This window comes from Quercus suber, unplaced genomic scaffold (assembly GCF_002906115.3).
Source record: "Quercus suber isolate HL8 unplaced genomic scaffold, Cork oak 2.0 scaffold_53, whole genome shotgun sequence".
Lineage (NCBI taxonomy): Eukaryota > Viridiplantae > Streptophyta > Magnoliopsida > Fagales > Fagaceae > Quercus > Quercus suber.
In genome coordinates this window covers 1,870,577-1,894,475 of record NW_027069518.1, presented here as the reverse complement: position 1 = coordinate 1,894,475, position 23,899 = coordinate 1,870,577, and the positions used below count along the sequence as shown (strand labels likewise).

Below are 23,899 nucleotides of genomic sequence, written 5' to 3'. Positions count from 1 at the left end.
AGCAAATTTTTTCAATTTTTAAACAATATCTTATGTATTTTCACACACTTTTTCACTCACGCGTATGTTCAAAAACTACAAATAACGTAAATAAAACAACATTACCAAACAGGCTCCTATTTTCTATAAATATAAGCCCAAGCAAGCCACCACCACCAAGAAAAAGCACAACCCACCACCACCCATACAAAATCCAGATCAAGAAGAGAGAAAATACGTCACCACTTCTCTGTTGCCATCACCAGCCACACCACATAAAAACCACCAAAACACCACCACAACAACAACAAAATCAAAGATAAAAATAAAAATAAAAATAAAAATAAAAATTGGACACAAAAATAAGTTGGGGGCTTGGTTTGAGTTAGAGAGAAAAAGTAAGATGAGAGAGAGAAGAGCACTAGATCAATGACATGCAGTGTCTGATCTAGCCTTGCTTGGTCGGAGGGAAAGAAAGAGAAGGCAGATTGGCGAGTGGCGGCAACAAGATCGAGAGGAGATTATCTGACCTAGAGGGCGGTGTTAATGACATCGAGAGGAGGATGAGGCGATCTAGAGGGTGGCGGCAATGATCAGACTCGATTCAATCTTTCTCTCTTTCTCTCTCTTGACTGGAAATAGTTTGAAAGTAAAATAGAAGTGTAATCTATTTTACACTCAAGGCCCACATTTTAAGGTTAATGAATGAGATTTTCGATTTGACCGAATTTTCTGAGCATCCCAAACAGCAAGCACGGTGTAAAATGTTTTCCCAATTTCCTTTACAACTGAAACAAACGCAACCTAATATAAAACTAATCACAATCAATGTTATATCATTTTGTAAATAGTTTATACTAAACCTAATAAGGAAAAAACTAGTGCACACAGCACTGCAAAAATACACTGAAAACATGACTTTTTCAACTTTGACCACGTGACTTACAGAGTAAAAGTTACATTTTTAGTGTATTTGGACAGTTCACACTGAGTGCAATAAACACTACCCAAACTTTTTATTTTTTCAAAGAAGCTTGTACTTAGCTTGATTGCAAGTCTCATTAACGAAGTTAACAAAGACTTTAAAAGTTTAAATCTCCTTCTCCAATTATTGAATTATTAAAAAAAAAAAAATGAAGTTGATATATCTATGTTTTGTAATACCCTTATCATCACTCTTTGAGGTTTTTGGATTGCAAACTTTATATAAGACAATATAAAAAAAAAATTAAAAAAAATAAATAAAAAACATATGAAATAAAAGATTGACATTATTGTCATTACATTGAATAGCTTGGCAATATTTAAAAATTTTGAATTGTAAGATTGACAGAAAGTTGAAATACAAACCAAAATAAAAAGAGAAGAAATTGTTGATTTACATTGAACAAAGAGTACTAATGTTGTTCGAGTTTATAACGATTGGTCATGTCAAGCAATTCATATGCGTGATCAATTTAAAACAAGGCTCAATCTTAGTTTATGGTATCATTTTTAATATTATTCATTTTTACTAATTTTATTGATGCATTGCATGACTACTAGTTCAATAATAATTTCAAGTAATGTGTCAATATGACTGGTTATTCAATACTAATTGCAACAGATGATACATAACAAAACCAAATGTGTCACCAAGACAAGGGATGCCTGTGGATCAAAATCTTAAACATTACAGTTAAGTTATACACGCCAAAAGAAAAAATCACAAATTTGGGGCATGTTTAGCTTTGCCTTTGGTTTGAGGGGTATTTACAAGTTACAATCAAAGAAAAGGAAAACAAAAGCAAACCACAAAGTTAAAGACATCAATCAACGGTGAGGGCAGATTCTTCCAGGAAGCTTTTTGGGGTGGGGGTTGCACTTGCACTTGCACTGTCTCACCCCTACCGGACTCTCTGTTGTTCCGACAGAAGCCTTTTCTATCATTTGCCTATTCTCCATTACACTTAAATATGTCCTCTAGAGGATACAAAAAAATGACACATTCTCCTTTGCTATAAACGACGAAGCATGTGAAAGATCTTCAGGAGGTCAACAATTAGGCTCTACCTTTTCCATGTTTACAAGCAAGAACCAGGGTGTTCTGTATTACATGGTATCTTATAGCCAATGCATATTCAATTTACTTGATCTTCATTTGAAGTCTGGCTGATCAACTGACATGTGAAGTCTGGCTAATCAACTGAGTGTATCACAAGTTTAGGGCTTGGAGATTCTAACTCAAGTACAACCTGTAATTAAAACCATTGAAAAGTTCAAGCATAAAAATTGAGATTGATAATCTAAAAGATGGGAGATAAAATATACATATTAAATTGAATGACACCAGAGTAACCTATAATTATGAATCTAGACGGTAACTTAGCCTAATATAACATTAAAAGAATCACAAAACAAACATCAATATTTGATAACTAGAAGATGAAAACTATAGCTTTTGACATTTCTAACCACAACATTTCCCCCTTGCTTAAGAACTGAAGCAGGGACATAAAGGCTGCATTGTCCTCATCTGCAAAATGCACCATTTATTAATTCTCACAGAAAATGAGTGCAACTACAAAAGTAATATCAAACCAGGAAGGAACCATGTAAAATAGGGAAACGGGAAGCTTACCAGCCAATATCTTCCGATATTAAATTCATTGACAATGCAATGCATTTACCCCAACCATTGAATGATATGAATGTCTTTAATATCATTTTCTTTGTCAATAGAGAAATGGCCGGCATAGAATGATGGTTCTTTTGAAACATTCTCTGCATATGAAAGTCAATGGCTATCCATTAATGTTCTTCTCTCCATCATTATTTATAACCTCACTAATTGATTCTTGGAACATGGATAAGAGTTGTGCTTGATCAAAAAATGAGTGATCAGAGATAGTTAACAGAGAAAAATAATACAAAGAGTAGAATAGAACATTATGCTTGATTTTCATCATTTTCTGAGAAAAGACTAGACTTACCTCTGGCTTTTCTGCGGGCTGATTTTTCTATAGATTCAGAATATGCAATAACAGGATTGGTTTTTGGGACTTCATTCAGATTGTTCAAAGGAAATGAGAGCATTTTCCATCCTTACAGAATTCTCCCGTTCCAATAAACAGAAGACAAAATACCCTGCCAAAAAAAATCGAAAACAAAAGAAGATCAGTTGAAATTATCTGTTATACTAGGAAGCACTGTCTTTTAAAGATGTCAGGAGGAGAAAAAAGTGCAATATTGAAATTTTAGTTACGAAGTATAGGAAAGATATAATACAGAGACTAAATCAAGTGTATATATACCTTACATAGCTGGATTTTTATTAATTGTATGTGATATTTACTTGATGGAAATTCCTTGTTTAATAATTGTAACCGAATGCACAGTAATAAATTAATAATAACAAAGATGATGAGAACAAAAATCCTATTACTTACAATCTGGACTGTGATTCTTTACTCATTCCGCAATTTGATTTAAACAATCAACGTCGGTTCTACCAATTACTAAAACAATTAACTATAGGTGGTAACAATTAACAATATAATCAGAAAGACAGACAAAAAAAGACTCCATATTTTGTTGTTTGGCATTTGTATTGGTATTAGCCTTTAAGGTTCTTTCTTGCTGCACTAGCCTTGAAAGTTTTTTCGGAAGTATCTAAATGAATGGGACGGTCAAGTTTTTTTCTGCACTGACTTGTTTGAGGTTTTTGCCAAGGGAAGGGGTCAAGACATGGGCTAAGGTCATACAAAAGAGGGAAGGACTTCCTAATGTCAGTTTTCATGTGGAATATCTCAAGGGACAATTGGCAAATCAGTCGATCACCAATTCAAGTAAACAACTTTGATCACCAATTTGAGTATATAATATTATAAAAAATAAAAATAAAAAAATAAAAATAAAACATCTTTGGGGTGCAGTGATGAGTTAGTATGTTACCCCCTATATTCCTCTGGTATACTATTTAAAGGTAACACAATAGATGGACATTTGAAAGACTTGAACACGATTAAAGAACTACATGAGTTCATTAATCTTTAATAGATTGAATGGCTGCTTCTCCTGGCCATTCTTTTCATTCTCAATTTACCCATGTATACTTAATAAATAAAAATGGTTCGAGCTATTCATTACTAAAAAAAAAAAAAACTACATATCAAATATTACCATACAAAATTTCATTCCTAACAGGGAAAATAGAATCTAAACCATATAGCTCAATCAAATAATATTACCAATGAAGCATAGAAAAAAGAAAAAAACACTAAAACTCATACATTTTCTACCTATATTAGATCAACATCATCCAGTAAAAGAAGGCTACTCAGGCATATTTCTATTGCATATAGTTGTTCCGAAAAAGTTGGGTTTGTAACCCTCTTCTCTGTTTCCTTCTCTATATCATACAAAATTAGCTCGCTAGGGGATTAGCACCTCTAACAACATTTTGTTTTCATTATTGTACAAATAAATAGGCTTCAAGTATTTTAAAAATATTGGCTCTAATGGGTGCTCGATTTTGTAGAATCTTATCCAAGAACTGTCTATCTCATAGTCATTCATCACCCAAGCTTCATTAAACGTTTTGTCCTCATCTTTGAAAATGGTGGTGAAGCAGAGTTTTTCTTCAATAATCTCTACACTACACATTCTGTACCTGTTAGCGTCCAATTGAGCCGGCATCTTATACTACTTGAACTTTTCTATGGCCAGATCAAAGCAAACAACGAAGTACTTTTTTTATTCTAAAAGCAACCAATGCAAGAATTCGTTTACACAGACAGAACGACTCCAATTTACTCCAAGATTTGTGTATGGCCAAACTTCTTAAAATCAATTTCCAAGAGTGCATATTGAGACTACACATTTTTACATTAGGCCTTTTCTTTTGAAACTCTACCACTCTCAGCACCTTGTAGTCATCGTTTACAACGTCATAACCAAACGTAAATTTGGTTTCGACTCCAACTCAAAAGGGTTGGATATAAATTCTTCAAGCAAAATTATGTATCTTCGTATAAATGGGTTCCAAATAATGAATTGAGTTCTCTCATTCCAATCACTAGAAAGACAGATCCATGGTAGTAATGAATGTCCGTTGTCTTTGTGATGAATTAGAATCTCGAAGTGTGTTTTGCTTTGGATGGCATGATAGAGTTGCATCTTGATAAAATATTAACCTGATATCCAGTTATGCCACTAAAGTGAAACATTGAGAAAACAAATAAGGGTTTCTACATGCAACTGTAAAAGAATTTCGGTGATTATGACTAATAGCATATCAGAATAAAAAGATGGAGTCTAAGGGTGAGGGTGTCATTTTTGGATGGAGAGAGGGAGTAAAGAGAGAGAGAATGTGGCATATTATGGAAACTAGCTAAACTCCCGCACGATGTGCAATGCAACTTATTATTAGTTTTCTCCAATATTTCAATAAATTTAATTGGTTAACACCTCAATTTTCAATAGAGACATTTATGATTTAGATGACCCAACTATCGATGTATAGAAAACTATTTGAAAAAAATTCTTTGTAAAAACATGTAATCTTTTTTTATTTTATAGACAAAATAGAAATCACAGTATATATATGTGTTCACAAATTGAAAATTGCATGATATAATGGTTAATATAGATAAGCATGTTTCAAACCTACTAAAAAATTGTGCATATATCCCTCAATTATTTTTTTTAACATTCTTGATTTTGTGTTACTAATTTTTTTCCCCCTTTTTAATTGGACATTGCTTCAATTGTTGCATGATATAGTATTTCAATTGTTTCTTACATTAAAAAAAAAAAATTGTTTCTCATATAAATCTTAGAAAAATTATATTAAAATTTCATTAGACTATAACAAAATAAATATATTTATTATATTACGCATGTGGCTGAAAGGAGTTAGGAAATTTAAAGAACTAAGATTTACTTCAGTGAATTCACAAATATTTATTTTTTATTTTTTATGGTTTTTGTGTCAATTTTTGTCAAAGCAACTAAACATGAGAAAAAATGTCATATTCTAAATTTATTATTATTATTCAAACTAAAAATTATCTCTTATATAGAGTTTATAAAAATAATCATATAAATTCATTTGATATAAATAATTAATGCACAACTATAGATAATTAATATATGCATTTACTCTATTAGCTAATTTAATGAACTAATACTTTGATATAGATGCAAACTTTGTTAATTTAGAACCCTAAATAAAGAGAACTTCAAGGAATGTGCCACATGACACAATCTCATATTTTCTAACATAAGGTCTCTGCTTTTATATATACTAGCATTTAACCTACGTAAATGCACGGGGTCATTTTACTTATTAGAAGATAATAAAATACATTAAAATTCTTTTGGGGCATGTTGTATAATTTAATTGATTGTTAAAATAAACCAACATTAAACTTTAATTACAGAAACAATATTTCATAACAATTCTAAAATAGCAGTATAAAACAACTCAACATAAAAATTATATACATAAAAAATCAATAGACATATACAAATGTTATAATGAATTATAGAATTGATTTAAAATGTAAGATAAATATATGTGGTACAAATAAATAAATATAAAGTTTGTCAAGCGAGATGAGGTTTGCCAAAAAAAGAGAAGTCTATCTACATCTTGTGATAATGACGAAGACATAGCAGGTATTGATAAAGGTGATTTCTATCTTCACCATCTAATCTTGATGAAGATGCAACAACCAACAATCTATTATGATATCGCACATCAAGGGAAATAATTAATAAATCAAACAAAGAATTAAACATACTAAGACACAAAAACAAAAACAGAACTCTCACTAAAGTGTTTAACTTCCTTAGACAATGTGGCTCAAGCCACAGAAAACCCTTTAGATGTAAATTAATAGGGAAAAAAACCCAAATACTATGACACTTCATAGCAAAGATTGTATAATTATAAAAATGGAAAATAAATTGAATCTAAATTAAGTCAAATCAACATCAATATATGGTTAAAAAAAAACAATTTTTTCACAGCAAATTTAATTAAGAAATTTGAGTCTAAACATTTTTTCATTTGAATTGTAACACATACCCAGTAAAGAAAATTTTCAAAAAAAAAAAAAAAAACCTTCAAATGATCCAAGTTCAATCAAACATAACTATCAATTTATATAAACAAACAGAAAAGCTGACTAGTAACTTCGCTTTTTTGCTTAGCATTAAAAAAAATAAAAAATAAAAAAAAATAATTATGAAATTCAAACGTTACTCCAAAAAAAAAAAAAAGCCTAAAGCCTCGTCCTTGGACTTGGACCTGGACTTGCTCATAATACAACAATACATAGTTAATAGAAATAAAGAAATGCACTAGTTCAAAAATAATAATTAATTAAAAAAAAAAGTTCCACTTATTAAAATATTTCAAATACTTTATTCCTTGCTTAATGATTTCATGCTTCATCTCTAAATCTTGTAGGTCCAAAGTTGTCAACAACCATGCCTTTGAACATTGCGCTTGATCTCATAATTTTTTCATCGACTAAACAAATCATAAATATCATTAGCCAATATCAAAAATATTCCTAAACCTAGAAAAGCTTACATAAAGCAAGTTCAATCTTGATGAAGGAAAATCCAATAAATAAGAAAAACAAAGTAAAAGTAAAAATAATAATATAAAAATTCTAAGATGGGTTGGTTATATTTATACACATAAAAGTAAAAGTGATATTTTAGCTAGCCTGCAGCCGTAATATCTCTTCTCTTATTGTCGAACTTGATGCTAAATGTATTGTGGATGCTTTAGGGAATCCTGATTATGTGAATAATGTTGTTTCACCTATTTTGGATGATTGTAGGTTGCTGGTTACTGGCATCCCTCGGATCCAGTTCAAGCATTGCTATTGCCAAGTGAATGGGTGTGCGGATAGTCTTGCAAGGATGAGCTGCTACCTAGAAGTAGACTTTAGTTTTCTTAGCAGTCCGCCTGTGAACATTTTAAGTGTGTTTGAGGATGATTGTAATGGGGTGTTTTGTAACAGGCTGTGCTCTATCCTGGTTGTTCCTTCTTAGTTGTTTTTAATGAATCGTTTATTCATCCCAAAAAAAAAAAATTATACATATAAATTATAAAGCAAAAAAAAAAAAAAGTAACAATAATTTAGTTTAGAATACTTGCAATCGCCTTTGATAATCATATGCTTCAATCTATTATATAATCTAGTCTTCAATATACATTGGTTACACACCTACATAAGTCAATTTTCTTTTATAAATGTGTGTGAACCAACATGTAATTGTTGAAACAATCGGCCACTATAAACCAAAGTATGTCTTCATCTTCAAGTTCACTAGAATGTTTTCTATCATCCATATTTAACTAAAGAGAAAAATTGCATAATATTCATAAATTTTTAAAATAAATATAGTAAAAAGGACAAAGTTTGACTACAAACTCGCTTATAGCCAATGGTTACAACCCTTACTAAAAAAATTAACATAATTACATATTAGGACAAAGTTTAACTACAAAATTGGTTGTAACCTTAGGCTACAATCTTACTCAATATATTTTTATTGCAGGTGAATTTTGACAAATTCACTATTGGATTATATCTTCTTTTTATATTCTCTATGCTTGCAAAATTTTGAAAAAGTTGGCATTCGTTTGGAAGAAGGGAGTATAATGGAATGAAAATAATAATTTTAAAATATTCTTCATTTCTCTTATTTGGGAGTTTTAATGAAAGGAATGGAAAGTTAATTCCCTTATTTGAGAGTTTAAGTGAGAGAGAAATGAATAGGTAGGAGAGAACACTCATTCCTCTCTATTATCTTAAAATCTCAAATTTTCATTCCTCTCAAAATTGGGAAGAATTGGAAGGAATGAAATTAGATTTAAAGAAATTTTTACTAAAACTCCGAAAATACTCCTATATATTCAACCATTTATTTTAAAATAGGAGTCTAATAGTAATATTGTCATAAAATGATTCTATTCTTTTCCCTTTATGTTACTCCTAAACAAAGTTACTTATATTCCATTTATTTCAATTCCTTTATTTTGAAACATTTAAACAAGGTAACTTAATTTCATTCTATTCCTTTTTTTTCCATTCATTTCCCTTACTTAAGTACATTTCATTCTGTTATGATCATTCTATTTCCTTCCTTTATGAATTCAAATGAAGCCTAAAGATCAATAACTATGTTATTAGTAAATTATTCAGAGCTTATTTGGTTAGATTATTTTCATCACTTAATTTTCATCCTTCGTCATTTATCAATCATCACTCAAAATATCTCAATTTTCACTGCCCACCGTTTGGACAACGTTTTCACTACACATTACTCAAATATTTCAACTTTTGGTAGGACGCATTACTGATCACCAAGCCAGACCTTCTGTTAGTCTACCCGCAGAACCCACTATTCATTTCCTTCCCTTCTCATTTCTCATTTCCCCTTCGCCCCTTCAACAGAGTGCCTCTCCCAAAACCCAAACGCGAACCCATTAAAAATTTCAGAAGCTCCCTCGCCTCGTTAGTACCGTCACCATTTCAGAAGCTACTGAAGTCTGTTTCTCCTTCTCCACCTTCAGGTTTGTGACTTTTTCTTATCTAATGCTCTGTTGCCTCTAAAGTTCCCTCTTTTCCCCCATTTTGCCCCTGCCCCTTGCTCCGTTTTCTCTCTTAGTTGCTTCACTTTTTTTTTGTGTGTGAGTGCCTCATTTCTTTTCTCAAATCTTCTCCATTTTATTGGTTTTTGAACTGAATGCTGACCTGGGTATGTCGTATTTTCTTCATTTTTTGTTCTGTTTTTCTAAATGGGTGTCTTATTTTTGTTTTGTTTTTTTAATGTGGTTTTGGGTTCCTATTAACTGTACCATTTTGTGTGAAATCCTTCTAAATGTGGAAGATTCTGGGGCTTCCATTTGTTTTGGAATCTGGGTTTTGTTTGGTTGTTGAGAAAACGTAGGAAAAGAAAAAGGAATGACAGTTTTAAAAGGTTTGGATTTTTTTTTTCTTTTTATTTTCTGTTTTATATTTTTGCTTACATCATATAGGACTCCACTCGACAAAAACCTTCACTTTACTGAACTCTTAAGCATTGTAATCTGTACTTGTGAATGGTAAAAGAGATTTCAAGTTTCACTATATGTGGGATTGCAACTTGCTAGCAAAGAATGTTCTTCGGTGAGTGATTGAGTGAGGAGCTGCAGGTTCTTGATAAATTTCATTGCCGTTGTATACATTTGTTGGCTGTTTTGCTGGGAGGGTTTTTGAGAATTATGTGACTATGTGTAGTTATAATTGATTCGATGTGCTCAGTTGTAATTTTTAGGAGGCACATTGTTATCGTTAGTAGTCAGTCTAATACAGATATAGATAGTTGCTAATTCCCAATTTTTTGGTTCTGTTTTGGCTAAAGACGAAGATATTATTCTTTTTCTAGTGAAATAATGGCGTATATTTACTTGTATTTAGTGATGCAGATATTTGCTTTTGTGGGATTTTGTAAATATTAATCACAATGACAGCTACAAAAAATTTTCTTGAGTTGATTTTTTGCTAAGCCAAGGGTTGAGTTGTTTATGAAGTTTGAAGAAAATTCAACTTTTCCAAGTTCATTAATGAATTATTTAATTAGTGCTATTGTTTTGATCCAGCAAATTTCTTTCTGCATTGGATTTTTGTCCTCTGACTTACTGTAAATCTTTTCAAGGGCTTATGCTTTATGGGTTTCTTGTTGGAAGAGAGGCATACCAGACAAAGTGCAGGCTGCAGTTTGGCACTAATAATGTGTGAAGGCTGAGAGAGGGAAGTGAGGGAAAATTTTCAGGAAAAAATTTGGGGAGAACTGAAATGGAACAGAGCTCCAACGGTAATAACTCAAAGCCTGTTCCGGACGTGACAATGCACTGGCGAAGGGACGCACAACTTCATCTAATTTACTGACTTTGAAAACTCACGTTCATTTTATTGAGTTTTTGAGTGATGAAAACTGTGACTGAAAATTAATCCAAACAAGAGCTGTGTTTTGAAAACAGGTGGGATCCACATGTTTTGGATGATGAAAACAGAAAACTGAGTGATATTCCTCAAAACTCTCTTCATCCAAACAAATTCTTAAATTGCAAGTTTTTGTAGTTTAAAATTAAACATAAAATATAAGCTTATAGATTATATAGTGAATAATATTCGATTGACACAAAATTTGACATGTGTATTAAAAGTGTAAAGAATATGCAATTTAATTGTTAGATTTTCAAAATATGTAGTAATATTTATTTTATTGAGTGAAGTTGTAGGATTGAGTTATAACTAATATTGTAGCTAAAATTTATCATTTTCTTATTTGTTTTGTATTTAGAAGTTGACGTACTAATTCTAAGAAGCTTGTAACTTGATTGAAATTCCCGTTAATGAAAATGTTAAAAGTTTAAATCTCCCTCCCAATCTATCGAATTATTAAAAAATAAATTAAGTTTAACATATCAATGTTTTGTAATACCCTTGTTATTACTTTGGATTTCAAACCTTATATAAGACAATATACAAACCATATGAAATGAAAGATTGATATGTCAATATTTAAAAAAATTTAATTCTAAGATTGACAGGAAGTTGAAATACAAACTAAAATAAAAGAGAAGACGTTTTTGATTTACATTGAACAAAGAGTACTAATGTTGTTCAAATTTATAACGATTGGTCATGTCAAGCAATTCATATGCTTGATCAATTTAAAACAAGGCTCAATCTTAGTTTATGGTATCATTTTAATATTATAAATTTTTTCCTACTTTATTGATGCATTGCATGACTACTAGTTAAATAATAATTTCAAGCAATGCGTCAATATGACTTGTTATTCAATACTAATAGCAAAGGATGATTCATAACAAAACCAAATGTGTCACCAAGAAAAGGGATGCCTGTGGATCAAAATCTTAAACATTACAGTTAAGTTATACACGCCAAAAGAAAAAATCACAAATTTGGGGCATGTTTAGCTTTGCCTTTGGTTTGAGGGGTATTTACAAGTTACAACCAAAGAAAGGGAAAACAAAAGCAAACCACAAAGTTAAAGACATCAATCAACAGTGAGGGCAGATTCTTCCAGGAAGCTTTTCGGGGTGGGGGTTGCACTTGCACTTGCCCTGTCTCACCCCTACCGGACTCTCTGTTGTTCCGACAAAAGCCTTTTCCATCATCTGCCTATTCTCCATTACACTTAAATATGTCCTCTAGAGGATACAAAAAAATTACACATTCTCCTTTGCTATAAACAACGAAGCATGGGAAAGATCTTCAGGAGGTCAACAATTAAGCTCTACCTTTTCCATGTTTACAAACAAGAACCAGGGTGTTCTGTATTACACGGTATCTTATAGCCAATGCATATTCAATTTACTTGATCTTCATTTGTAGTCTGGCTGATCAACTGACATGTGAAGTCTGGCTGATCAACTGAGTGTATCACAAGTTTAGGGCTTGGAGATTCTAACTCAAGTACAACCTGTCATTAAAACCATTGAAAAGTTCAAGCATAAAAATTGAGTGAAGAGTAGGAAAAACACCACATTAATATATCATAATCTGAAAGATGGGAGATAAAATATACATGTTAAAATGAAGGACACCAGAGAAACCTATAATTATGAATCTAGACGGTAATTTAGCCTACTACAACATTAAAAGAATCCCAAAACAAACATGAAAATTTGATAACTAGAAGATGAAAATATAGCTTTTGACATTTCCTACCACAACATTTTCACCTTGCTTAAGAACTGGAGCAGGGACATAAAGGCTGCATTGTGGTCCCCTCATCTGCAAAATGCACCATTTATCAATTCTCACAGAAAATGAGTACAACTATAAAAGTAATATCAAACCACAAAGGAACCATGTAAAATAGGAAAACAGGAAGCTTACAGGCCAATATCTTCCTATATTAAATTCATTGACAAATGCAATGCCTTTACCCCAACCATTGAATGATATGAAGGTGTCTTTAATATCATTTTCTTTGTCAATAGAGAAATGGCCGGCATAGAATGATGGTTCTTTTGAAACATTCTCTGCATATGAAAGTCAATGGCTGTCCATTAATGTTCTTCTCTCCATTATTCATAACCTCACTAATTGATGTTTGGAACATGGTTAAGAGTTGTGCTTGATCAAACAAAGAATGATCAGAGATATTAATAGAGAAAAATAATACAAAGAGTAGAATAGAACATTATGCTTGGTTTTCATCATTATCTGAGAAAGGACTAGACTTACCTTTGGCTTTTCTGCGGGCTGATTTTTCTATGGAACCAGAATATGCAATGACAGGATTGGTTTTTGGGACCTCATTCAGATTGTTAAAAGGAAATGAGAGCATTTTCCATCCTTGCAGAATTCTCCCGTCCAGATAAACAGAAGACAAAATACCCTGCCAAAAAAAAAAAAAACAAGAAAGAAAGAAAGACCAGTTGATATTATCTGTTACTAGGAAGCACTGTCTTTTAAAGATGTCAGGAGGAGAAAAAAGTGCAACATTGAAATTTCAATTACGAAGTATAGGAAAGATATAATACAGAGACTAAATCAAGTGTATATATACCTTACATCACTGGATTTTTATTAATTGTATGCGATACTTACTTGATGGAAATTCCTTGTTTAATAATTGTAAACGAATGCGCAGTAATAATAACAAAGATGATGAGAACAAAAATCATATTACTTACTATCTGGACTATGATTCTTTAATCATTCCGCAATTTGATTTAAACAATCAATGTCAGTTCTACCAATTACTAAAACAATTAACTATAGGTGGTAACAATAAAATAAGAAAGACAAAAAAGACTCCATATTTTGTTGTTTGGCATTAGTATTGGTATTAGCCATTAAGGTTCTTTCTTGTTGCATATCCTGCCAATTTTTTAACAACTTGAGGTTTTTAACATTACTTATTAAATTGATAGCTGCTTTCTTATACAGTTAGTGTCAACTTTACAGAAAACAATGAATGAATAGATAACCATGCTGCACAGTTACAAATAACATTCTGAAGGATTTAACTACTAATAACAGAACACACGAACTCAGTTAATTGTTTTTTAACATAGAGGACTTATAATGAATCAAGGTTTCTTCTTATAACCTTCAGTAATATGTTGAGTACGAAGGATTAGAACTCAGTCAAAAAATTCTCCAGAATGCAGTCTTTTGGATAACAAAGTAAAAGATTCCATTCTTCATGACTCAGAAATCATAATTTAGAGAATACATGCATACATACATACACACACACATGCACACACACACACACATATATAATTCTCTATTTTGCAAGATACTTTACCTTCCTGTCAAATATGTATGACCCGTAATTTACACGACCCATATTTTCAACCTACAAGAAAAGAAAAGACTAAAGTAAAAAATGTATAATTTATAGCATCAATACAGAATATTCACTTTTTATGTGATTCTGGGTACAAATAATACATATGTAGAATATGTAGATATATGTTGCAGAGAACCCCCTAGCACTAACCTAGTAACAAAAGAATTCATTGCATATTGAAATTCTTATGTAGCACGGCTTTACTAATTACTCCAAGCCAGGAAATATAACAACATTCTCATATAATAAGCTTAAAGCCCTAAGTCAAATGATAATTATAATAGTAAAAACAAAAACAGGGTAGTTAAGCACCAAAACAAATAAGCTGATGTTGGAGATGCATTTAATTTTAGGAAGGCCAAGTGTTTGATTTGACCATCTTTCCATTGTACCAACAAATATTGGTCTGCCACCATTATCTTCAGAAGAGCATGATATAAAAACTTGAGCTCTGTCATGAACCTGCAATAATTTTAAAGAAGTTAAATTCTTTTCCAAATTTTCTTAGATCCTAATCCCTAAGATCCAAGAATGATAGTATTGCTTTCGTCGGATAATAAAACAGAATGATTAATAGCAACAAAGCAAACATCAAATTAATCAGCTTAAATATAAACTTAAGGGTAGGCTGCACCTTTGGTATTGATAGAACGCTTCCATCGGCCTTTGCAGCATATTCGGATACATATAATAAAAACCCAAACATCTGATCATGAAGAACATTCAATTTCAACAACATAGAGCATGCAGCATTTTTTGATATCCAAGGGAATGTATAAGCTACAAGAAATGATGCTTACTCACCTGGCCCACAGACTCCATTGAAATTGGGTTTTCAGATTTAACAATACCAATGGAGTTTATCCTATTAAGTATATCAAACAAAAATTCTTTTTTCTGTAAGTCAATAGGTCCATATCCTGCCTTTTCCTTATTTGGCGGAACTGAAGGAAGAGGTTTTGCGCTGTATTTCTTTATAACACTTCGAATTGCTGAAAGCAGTAGAAATTTCATAAATAGAACATCTTTTTTCATGATCATAACTTGCAACATAAAATTTGAGTTAATTTAAGTTGGCTCCAAGTGTACTAAATATACCCTTGAATTTTGCATTGTTCACATCACCAGTTTCCCTAATTGGTGCATCCTGGAAAAAGAGGCATCAGTTCAGTGAGTTTATCATGCACCAGAAGTCAATATAGAAGTTACAACAAACAAGTTAATATTTCCTCACATAATCATAAGAAGTGAGGTCAGGCTTGTAATCAGACTCATTTCCACCAGTATTCGCTCCATTATAGAATCCAAAGTTTGTACCACCATGTGCCATCTAGAAATTAGAAAGCCAAGATCAAAGTATTACCATGAAAGGGATCAGTTAACAGAAACAAGTACTGGCATTTGAGTGCATACATAAAGCACAGCAGAACCATTTCGAGCCAAAATCTTTTCCAGGGCAGCTGCTGTAAAATCAGCATCAGTCGCTGCAAGCTTCTCTCCCCAATGTGTAAGCCAGCCTGTGTAAAACTCCCTGAAGCAACAAGCATCATGAGAATTGAACCACTGACCATTATATAAATATGAATTACTAGCAAGACACTTACGCTGAAAGTGGTGGTGACTTTCCAGGGGCGTTGAACTTCTTTTGTAACTGAAATATTGGCCAAGGCTCATCACCAGTAGTAAAGTCAACAGCTACATACCAGAGTTAGTTAAAGAGTAGGTTATGAGTTACTTGGATGAAAGTCAATGTACATATATTCATATGCAGATACACACAGAGAAAAACATGCCCACAACATACAAAAATGAATTAAATAGTTATTGATAACTGAAATAAATAAATAAATAAATAAATGAGAAAGATTAGTATTCATAACTTAGAAAATGTAGTATAAAAGATTAAACTTTGATGTTGAAATTTACCTGAAAATACTGCATCTCCAGATATTGTTCCTCTCTCAAGAGTTTCCCTAGTACCTCCATCTGTAGTATACCTAAAAACCATTAAAATCCAATCAAGAAAGGATGAATGATTAAAGAAGAAATCAATGACTCAATATAATATAACCTGAAACATTAGTTCGAATCCCATTTTAGACAGCACATTAAAACAATAACAATAACAATAATAAATAAAAAAAATAACCTCTATGGAAGGTTTTATACAATAAATTAAGTAAAGGATGAAACTTTACAAAATGTAGTCATAAACATATGAGATTAACATGATATATTTCTACATAGAACCAAGATGATCAGTCTAAAGACAGAAAAAAACATCTTACAAAATTATATCATCCCCAAGGTGACTACGAGCGAAGGTGACAAGTTGATGAAGATAAGCTTTGTCATTTCCATATGAACCATATTCATTTTCAATCTGACAAATTAATCTCACATTATTGGAATCTTACTGATATTGAAATCTAAAACAATCCCACTTCAGTGGAACTTGAAGTTAACAACTTTGACAACCTAAAAAATCTGAACAATGATTAAGATGCAATCATAAATTTTCAGTTATCCCTTTTAATTGATTTATTTGGATTCCCTAGAGGAAGCATATAGAAGGGGAATGTAATTATCATTCCCTTTCCATTTTAAAGACAATACATGGGTCCATATTTTTAACCCAATTGTCTACATAGGTATTTGTAAGTTCTTATTAGCCCTTTTATGGTATTTGTTTCCCTTGGTCATATGGTTGAAAGATGAAGAGAATATTACCAAAAGTTGATAGAGGAGGAACTACTTATGATCCATGATACCATTTTTTGAAGGGGGAAAAAATGACAAAATAACTACATCTTAAATCTAATTGTTCAATTATAATCCTTAAGAGTTTTCCCACTCATTATGTATAACATTCGAAGCCCAGAATTTCAATTTATTTTACATAATTCTCAAGACTTAATGACTAGCACCTTCTATCTTTAATTTAAAGTCTCTAACATGAGATGGTGCTTAATTTTTGCAAACAGGAAATCTAACCCTATTTATGTTCTAATTAATTTTTTACATCCTTTATCAGTTAAATGTCATCAAAACAAGTTCTAGTTAAAGAGTAATAAATCCACATACTTGAACCATTATAACAGGGCCTCCATTTTCGTAAAGAAGAGGAGCTACTTTCTGAAGCAGGATTGCCCACCATCCTTCAACCTTGAATAGTTCACAATAGATATGATTCCATAGTAAACATTGAATAGTAAAAAAGAATATAAAGACACAATTAATTGATTTACAATGGGAAAGATAGTTCGATCAAAATTAAAATCATTTTAATTTCACAGAATCTACAAAACATTATTAGGTCAGCAAAAGAGAGCCTCATTATGAACCCAAACATTTTAGGACCTTCTAGATGGACTAATAAGGCTATACCTTCATGACAGAACAAAAATATTACACCCAGCATTTGCAATATAATTTTTTTTTGGGTACAACATAAAGTTATGGTACAATTAACTTGTAAAATAAAACAGATGAAGATAGAAAAAATTGCTTCAACCTTTTTTCCCTATATTTTTCAAGAGATCTATCATATGTCAAGCAATGGACAACAACAAAGCCTTGGTCCAAATTTTTTTGGGGTCAGCGATCCTCAACAAGATTAGTTAGCATCAACCAGATGTATACTTTTCCTCTATTCTATTCTATCTAAAGTTATAGCCTCTGTTACTCCCTTAATTGAAATGTCCTTTTTAAGCACTACTAATGTCAAGTAGTGGAAGTCCAATGAATTAAATATTCAATCTTTTAAAATCTGAAGAGAAAAATAAAACAATCAGGTGAGCGATAAAAGACATAACATAATATGAAAGGCATACAGTTTGACTAATATGTGCTTTTCCTGCAAATTGTAGTGTCTTTAATATATTTTTTCTTACTTATATATATATATATATATATGAAGGGCATACAGTCATTACTTTACTTTCTTATCTAGCTGAATAAAGAACTTAAGAAGAAACCTAGTAAAGGCTATGAGATTTAGCTCAAAGGTTACCTCCCACGTAAGAATGGGTGGAGGGAAAGGTCAGGCGTTCAAAAACCATTAGGCATGTGGGTGATTACCATTCACAACAACAACAAAAGGAGAGAGAGAAAGAAAGAAAAGAAACCTAAGAAACTATTGCTAGGTTGCTTCCTCGTTTAGAATAAACTGTTACCGTCAATTTAAATGAAAATGACATCCATGGGACCTAGTTACTAAGCAAGAAAATGTGCCAAAAAAGAAAACCAATTGATTGTGTTGATATTTGTAACTTATAAAACAGCTATGAAAAAGAAAACATACTAAGTGGAGGAAAGCAGGATCTGATGATCTTAGTCTGACAGCTGGCTCTATGGCAAGTAACCAAGCAGGGAAACCCCCCAAATCCCACTCTGAGATAGAAATGAAGAACAGTAATTGTCATGTCAACAACATATTATCTCATCATCAAGTTCAACAACAACAAGAGAAATACAAAAATGACTTGTTGGAAGAACAGCCAATATTGATAGATGGAATAGGAGCACCTCCAACTTTTTTGGGTCAAAAGAATGACAGCACCTCATAGGAAACAAATTTATGCATTTATCAATCATCTATGAGGATTTGATATATTATATGCTAACTAAATTATAATACCATAGGTAAGTGAGGAAACTCATTAAACAAGAAATACAAGCCATTTCACCCTTTTCTATAAATCAACCAGCAATGACTTGCAGGAAAATGTTTACTCAGCAAGAAACATGTTTACAAATCACAAGTTTTATAGTTTGAGAATTAATCTCTCAAAATTGGGGGTAAGAAAGCCTACCTTGATCTCTCCCAAACCCCGCAAAGAGTGGGAGTTTTATGCACTGGGTAAAACTTAAAAAAAAAAAAAAAAAAAGACCAAGGATTGGGAAAATTACTTGGTATCATTATGTAATTAGAATTTCCTAAAGATCCCTAAAAATTATATGAATCATCATTTGCAGGAAGCGACTAAGGTTTTGTTTGTTCGTTTACTGGAAAATTAAATAAGTAAAATCATTTTCCACAAATGGAAATATTAAAAAAAAAAATTATTTGATACTCACAGTCTCTCACCAAGAATAATACAGCCTATATTTATTTTATTTAAAGAATTTATTTTTCTACTTTTTTTTTTTTTTTTAAATCAACCATATAATGGTGCACCATAGATCATAAAGCAATTATCCAGCTTCAGTATGCACTAATATCAGAAATTAAATATGAATATGTATATCTAGTAACCTAGTCATGTGCAGTAAATTTCAAAATGTCCAATAACAAATTATAAAGCACCTAGATTTGACAGTAATGCCTGACCTGCACATATATAAGGCCCAGGCCGAAGCATAACAAGGAAATCAAGTTTGTGGCAGAGTTTGAGAAAAGATACTATATCTGCAATCCGCTCAAAAACTAGCTTTCCAGGTTTTGGTTCATGCAAATTCCAAGGAACATAAGTTTGGATAGTATTCAAGCCCAAAGCCTTTGCTTTCAACAGTCTATCTTCCCAATACTGCAGTGATGAAAGACAAACAGCACATCACAACAAGCAAGAGTTAACTTAAACAGAGAAATATTTGTGTTCCACGAAGACTTCCATGAGACAAAAACTACACAAAGCATAATCAGTTTAGTAAAGCATATTAAGGGAATAGTTGCACATATGTGAAGCTTGAGGAGCTCCACAGGTTTTTAATCCGCATGTTAAATATTGGATATCTATATATTTTCAATGTCAAGTAAAAGATTACAAAAGCTCATTAAAGTTTATCTTTCTCTGTCATATCATATTAAATTATAATTTTGTTTTTCAACAAATCAGCAATATCTTATTGTTGTCTCTGTTGGTCAATATTAATGCATTTTTATAAATCTTTTGCATCTTATTAGGTAGCATTGACTACTAGAGGTACCCTTCTCTTACAAATAAATTGATAAGGTACTAATTTCTGAAAAGTTTACTATAAGAACACCTCTGGAAGAACCCGGAAATAATGCAAGTCGCCACCAATAATTTGGAATGGTTGTCCATCTTTCCAAAACATGTCATTGGCAATCTCGAATTTTTGAGCAGTGACCTGAAAACAAGAGAATAAAAGCCTCACCCCTTAAACTCACAGGCTCTTTCAAAATCAAGAGAATAATTGTCAAAATCAATACAACAATTGAATGCATATAGCATGAAAATCAGCTATAAGTCTATGATTGACAGCCAAAAGATCATTCCACCCAATTCCTCAGCAAAAAACAGGCAGTACAGTTCCAAGATTTAAGTGCAAATCATCAAGCTAGAATATTTTAGCATGATCAAGTTGTTAGCTAAGGAAGAAAGAAAAGCAACAGATAAAGTAAATTATTAAGCTTTAATTTTGACTACAGTATTGTTTTCTAGATTAGTTAAATTTTGACACACTTCTCATTAATATCCAAAACTTGAAGTTGTTTTTCATTTCAAACGCTCCTCTTGACCTAAGTACTAATAATTCCTTCCAACGAAACAAACTAACCCAGAACTCAAAACCCCAGAAACAATACAACCCAGTATAACATTTACAAAGACAAACCTTATCAACACCCAAAATCTAAATTCTTTTAGTTTCCTACACTTTCCCATCAACCAACCACACTGTGCTACTTGTTCAGCATCAAACTCAAAGCTCCATACGATATGAGTCAAACTAATCCAGAAGCAATATCACATATAATTGCGTATACAAAGACAATATTATCAACATCCAAGATCTAAATTCGTTTACTTTCCTACACTTTCTCATCAAAGCAAAACACACTGCATACTCAAACATTTGATATGAAATTAATCAAACTAATCCATAAATCAAAAACCCAGAAATAATATAACATATAATTGCATTTACTAAGACAAATGAGCACAAAAAGAGAGAGAGAGAAAGAGACTTACTTTCTTGTGTCGAGAGTGAGAATGGTCATGGGGTAAGTGAGAGGAAAGAGAAGGTAGAGGAGCAAAGACAGGGACGAAGGCACACAAGGCAATGATAGCGAAGAAGGTGCAGAAGAAGAAAGTGGTTCTGTTTCTTGAGCTTCGATTCCTCGCCATTGCTGAGAATTTGGAGGTTGACTATTGATGTTACAGACACGCTGGGACTCTATATCATGGTTTGTGGGACCGTTAGACGTTACTTGGGAAAATTCTTAAAACTCAAAAAAAAAGAAAAAAAGAAAAAGAAAAAAATCAAATCAAATCAAAGTTTGTCTTTTTTTTTTTTTTTTTTTTTTTTACAAATAAAATCTTTTTTTTTTTTTTGGACATTTTTTTTTTTTTTTTTTTTTTTGACAAATAAAATCTTTTTTTTTTTTTTGGACAAATAAAATCTTCATGTGTATCTATTAAAAAAACAAAGAAAAAAAGAAAGCTGATTGGGACCGTTTAGGGTGTCTAACCTTTTCTCCTTAACTCTGGACTTTAGCTGTGTAGACCTTCTTCATGGAGTCAACAAATGATTCTTGGACCTATAACAAGGTGACTAACTCTTTTCTTATCTTCTCTTTAAATACACTTGCATGTCAATGGATTTGCACCGACTTTGAATCTGAACCACCAGAAATTATTAGGTTCATCGAAAGTACTGTCTATTAGGAGGATTGCTGAGTTGATTCACTAAAATGACTGCTGAAGTGATTTTTTTGGTCTGTCAACCAATAAAACTTTGACACGTATGTAAGTATAACATCACATGGTGGTTTTTTATAGTTTTTTTCCTAATGCTGGATTGGAAGCTAATTCACATACCTGCATAGGTGATAGAGTTTCATTGGTTGAGACTTGAGAGGACTATTTCAATTGTCCTTTTTATTGGACTTAATAATTTCTCGCAAAATCAGGTGAGCCTAAAAAAAGGGTATAACCCACAAGGTGCACTTGTTATGAAAAAAGTTATAAAATTTATTGTCTGTAGAACCTCATGTTTGTTTTAATGAAAAACCTTATGTGAAAACAATTTTTTGCATTTTTTTTTTTTTTTTTTGTGTTTGATGTAAGCTATCTTTTAATTTCCTTTATTTAGCTTGGCTTGAGATAAACTTATTTTTCGCTAAAATTTATGGATAACAACCTTATCTCCGACAAAAGTAGATAAAGAAAACAATTATTTTTCATATGAAGCTAAATAAGGAAAGTCAATAGATTTTTTTTTCTAACTCATTTTAAAGCCCTACCAACTACCATCTATCAAGCATAAGAAAATAATGTAGTTTTTAAAAAAATGTTTTTTGAAAAATGATTTTTGTTTCCATTGTAAAAATCTCTCTCTCTCTCTCTCTCTCTCTCTTAGACAGACATGATCACACCTGGATGGCCACGTTACTTTTGTTGGTCTTAAGAGAGAAGAATCACATTTCTTCCCTCTTTCTATGTGTATATTAAAAATACTTAGTATTCTAAAAAACAAAAAAAAAAATTGTTATTGTTTGATGGATGAGACTACAAAAGGGCAAAAGGGAAGGGCACTAATGATCCAATGCATTGCAAATTTAGATGCACGATGGGGGACGATGCTTACAGTATAATGATATATATAACGCCATATTGTTCAACATACCATGTGTACAGACCATTGATGCATTTCAACGAGTCTTATTTTTACAAGTTTGTTGCGGACACAATTTATACCCCCAAATTTTTTTTTTCCATAACATGTTGTGAGTGGTGGACAATTGTGTTCATATGGATCTTGTAGTGATATTACTTTCTATCTTCCACTAATCACAACCTACACTTGGACAAGTAATTTCAATGGCATAATTCAAATTAGGACCAATACAATAATAATTTATTATTACCTAAAATTTGTTGTAAAAGTATTGTGAAAAATGTTGACATAGCAATTCTCTTTAACTTAACAAAATATGGATTTCTTTTTCTTGTTTATTTTTTGTCTCTTTTTTTTGTTTAAATATGAAATTTTACAATACAGTATACACTCAAGGGCTTAACTCTTGAATGTGTAACGCAAGACTTTACACACCACTCTTTTTACACACCTCAGTACTTACCAATCTTATTTCAGTTTTATATTTGTTATAGATTTAAGATGAAGTACACTTTTTGTCTCATAAATATGAGAGTTCGATTTTATTTCCTCAATTTTAAAATGTTCTACTTGGTCCTTCAATATTTTTAAATATAACAATTTAGTCCCTTTGTCTATCTTTTCATTACGCGATTAACAGAAAACTGATTCACTCCAATATTTAAAGGATCAAAAATTGAACCAATATCATATCTATGAGACTAAAATTGAACCAACCAATATTAAAAGGACTAAAACAAACAAAAGTACAAGCAAGAAATAGGTAGAAAATAAATAGTGGGACTACTGTAAATTTTCCATTTCGTTCTAATAGGCCTGTTTCTAGCCTTAAAATTCAAACCAGACACACCTCCGAACTTTTCACGTGATCACATTTGAAAACTAATGTATTCTTATTTTAATATGAATAATTTTGTTAACATAATTTTTAATTCATGTTGAATGATAT

General features: G+C 31.6%; 1 protein-coding gene and 1 long non-coding RNA gene across 4 annotated transcripts; one reads left to right on the top strand and one right to left on the bottom strand.

Moving 5' to 3' along the window:
* Positions 1 to 1,606: 1,606 nt before the first annotated feature.
* On the bottom strand, positions 1,607 to 21,971 carry LOC111995106 (beta-galactosidase 17). 3 transcript variants are annotated; one of them, XM_065772083.1, is made up of 20 exons: positions 21,803 to 21,971; positions 21,303 to 21,507; positions 20,356 to 20,460; positions 19,700 to 19,895; positions 18,671 to 18,759; positions 17,452 to 17,532; positions 16,656 to 16,750; positions 16,294 to 16,364; positions 15,972 to 16,062; positions 15,781 to 15,898; positions 15,602 to 15,697; positions 15,466 to 15,514; positions 15,172 to 15,359; positions 15,002 to 15,073; positions 14,680 to 14,829; positions 14,323 to 14,373; positions 13,251 to 13,404; positions 12,900 to 13,045; positions 12,743 to 12,794; positions 1,607 to 2,213 (listed from the first exon to the last, which is right to left on the bottom strand). In XM_065772083.1, the coding sequence occupies exons 2-20, from the start codon at positions 21,456 to 21,458 to the stop codon at positions 2,203 to 2,205; spliced, it is 1,971 nt and encodes a 656-aa protein (XP_065628155.1). In that variant the 5' UTR covers positions 21,459 to 21,507; positions 21,803 to 21,971; the 3' UTR covers positions 1,607 to 2,202. The 3 variants fall into 3 exon arrangements, with proteins under 3 accessions (XP_065628155.1, XP_023882780.1, XP_065628154.1); XM_024027012.2 differs by lacking the exon at positions 1,607 to 2,213 and adding an exon at positions 11,813 to 12,480 and having other exon boundaries at positions 12,729 to 12,794; positions 21,803 to 21,970; XM_065772082.1 differs by lacking the exon at positions 1,607 to 2,213 and adding an exon at positions 12,363 to 12,480.
* Positions 9,339 to 11,238, top strand: LOC111995107 (uncharacterized). The gene is made up of 2 exons (XR_002881126.2): positions 9,339 to 9,559; positions 10,684 to 11,238. It is a non-coding gene; the product is annotated as an uncharacterized LOC111995107 (long non-coding RNA).
* Positions 21,972 to 23,899: the final 1,928 nt, after the last annotated feature.